A 1,476-nucleotide genomic window follows, 5' to 3' on the forward strand; every position below is an offset into this window, starting at 1 on the left:
CTGTCTGTCTGTCTGTCTGTCTGTCTGATGACCTCCTTCTCTCTTCTTGTTTGTTGCAGAGATCGGCAGTGGAAGTACATTGTGTGCAGAATGACCGATTTCGACTGTGAATTTGAGAATTTATAGATGTACATTCAGACCCAGTACAAGGCGAAAGGGCCACTGCTGTTTGGCGAAGAGAGTCCCGTGTGCGACAAACCGCTGTTCTACTACCATCGACCAAGCAGATGCTTCCCACTACACGAATGTGTCTGTCACTTCAACCACTAATGTACGACTACACAAACCCACAACAGATCCCCTCCCAGTTATCATTAAGTCCATTATTCACCCTTGTTATTGACATCTCACTATTTACTATTAATATTGCATTATTCCTGATTTTTGATAATCACCATACTTGTTCTATTTTTGGGATGAATGTTGTGTTAAGTTTTAGATGTCAAATTATCTTCATCATTATCTTTATATCTATCATAGCACCATAGCAATATGAATAAAATGTCTGTGTACAGCACTTAGCCTACTTTTCAAAATGAAAAGAAATCAAGTAATGTGTCTACTTGTTATGCTAAATAAAAGTCCAACGGTTGAACAATAACAGTGTATCAGTTTGGGTTCTGTTGGTAGAGCACGGTTCAGTTGGTAGAGCACGGTTCAGTTGGTAGAGCATTGTTCAGTTGGTAGAGCACGGTTCAGTTGGTAGTGCACGGTTCACTTGGTAGAGCATTGTTAAGTTGGTAGAGCATTGTTCAGTTGGTAGAGCACGGTTCAGTTGGTAGAGCATGGTTCAGTTGGTACAGCATTGTTCAGTTGGTAGAGCACGGTTCAGTTGGTAGAGCATTGTTCAGTTGGTAGAGCACGGTTCAGTTGGTAGAGCATTGTTCAGTTGGTAGAGCACGGTTCAGTTGGTAGAGCATTGTTCAGTTGGTAGAGCATTGTTCAGTTGGTAGAGCATTGTTCAGTTGGTAGTGCACGGTTCACTTGGTAGAGCATTGTTCAGTTGGTAGAGCACGGTTCAGTTGGTAGAGCATTCTTCAGTTGGTAGAGCACGGTTCAGTTGGTAGAGCATTGTTCAGTTGGTAGAGCATGGTTCAGTTGGTAGAGCATTGTTCAGTTGGTAGAGCATTGTTCAGTTGGTAGAGCACGGTTCAGTTGGTACAGCATTGTTCAGTTGGTAGAGCACGGTTCAGTTGGTAGAGCATTGTTCAGTTGGTAGAGCACGGTTCAGTTGGTAGAGCACGGTGCAGTTGGTAGAGCCCGGTTCAATTGCAACACCAGGGTTGTGGGTTTGATTCCTATGGGGGGACCCCATGCATTCCCTACTGTAAGTCGCTGTGGATAAGAGTGTCTGCTAAGTGTACAATGAGATGTTAGACCACAGGGTGAACCACAGACTCCAACACTGCAAGATGAAGGCAGCTCTGAGTAGCACCATGGAGTGTCTTAACTGCCGCAGATATACAGCACCCTGTA

The 1,476-nt window shown here is 44.0% G+C and overlaps 1 protein-coding gene across 1 annotated transcript in view; it reads left to right on the forward strand.

The window, feature by feature from the left end:
• The window catches only part of dpt (dermatopontin), a 21,618-nt gene extending 21,017 nt beyond the window's left edge, over positions 1 to 601 (forward strand). The window contains exon 4 of the mRNA XM_036979903.2: positions 60 to 601. Within this exon, the coding sequence (XP_036835798.1) occupies positions 60 to 126 (67 nt within the window). The 3' untranslated portion in view covers positions 127 to 601. The remainder of the gene's footprint in view (positions 1 to 59) is intronic.
• Positions 602 to 1,476: the final 875 nt, after the last annotated feature.

Source organism: Oncorhynchus mykiss, chromosome 1 (assembly GCF_057628025.1).
Source record: "Oncorhynchus mykiss isolate SJ-2025 chromosome 1, ASM5762802v1, whole genome shotgun sequence".
Taxonomy (NCBI): Eukaryota; Metazoa; Chordata; class Actinopteri; order Salmoniformes; family Salmonidae; genus Oncorhynchus; species Oncorhynchus mykiss.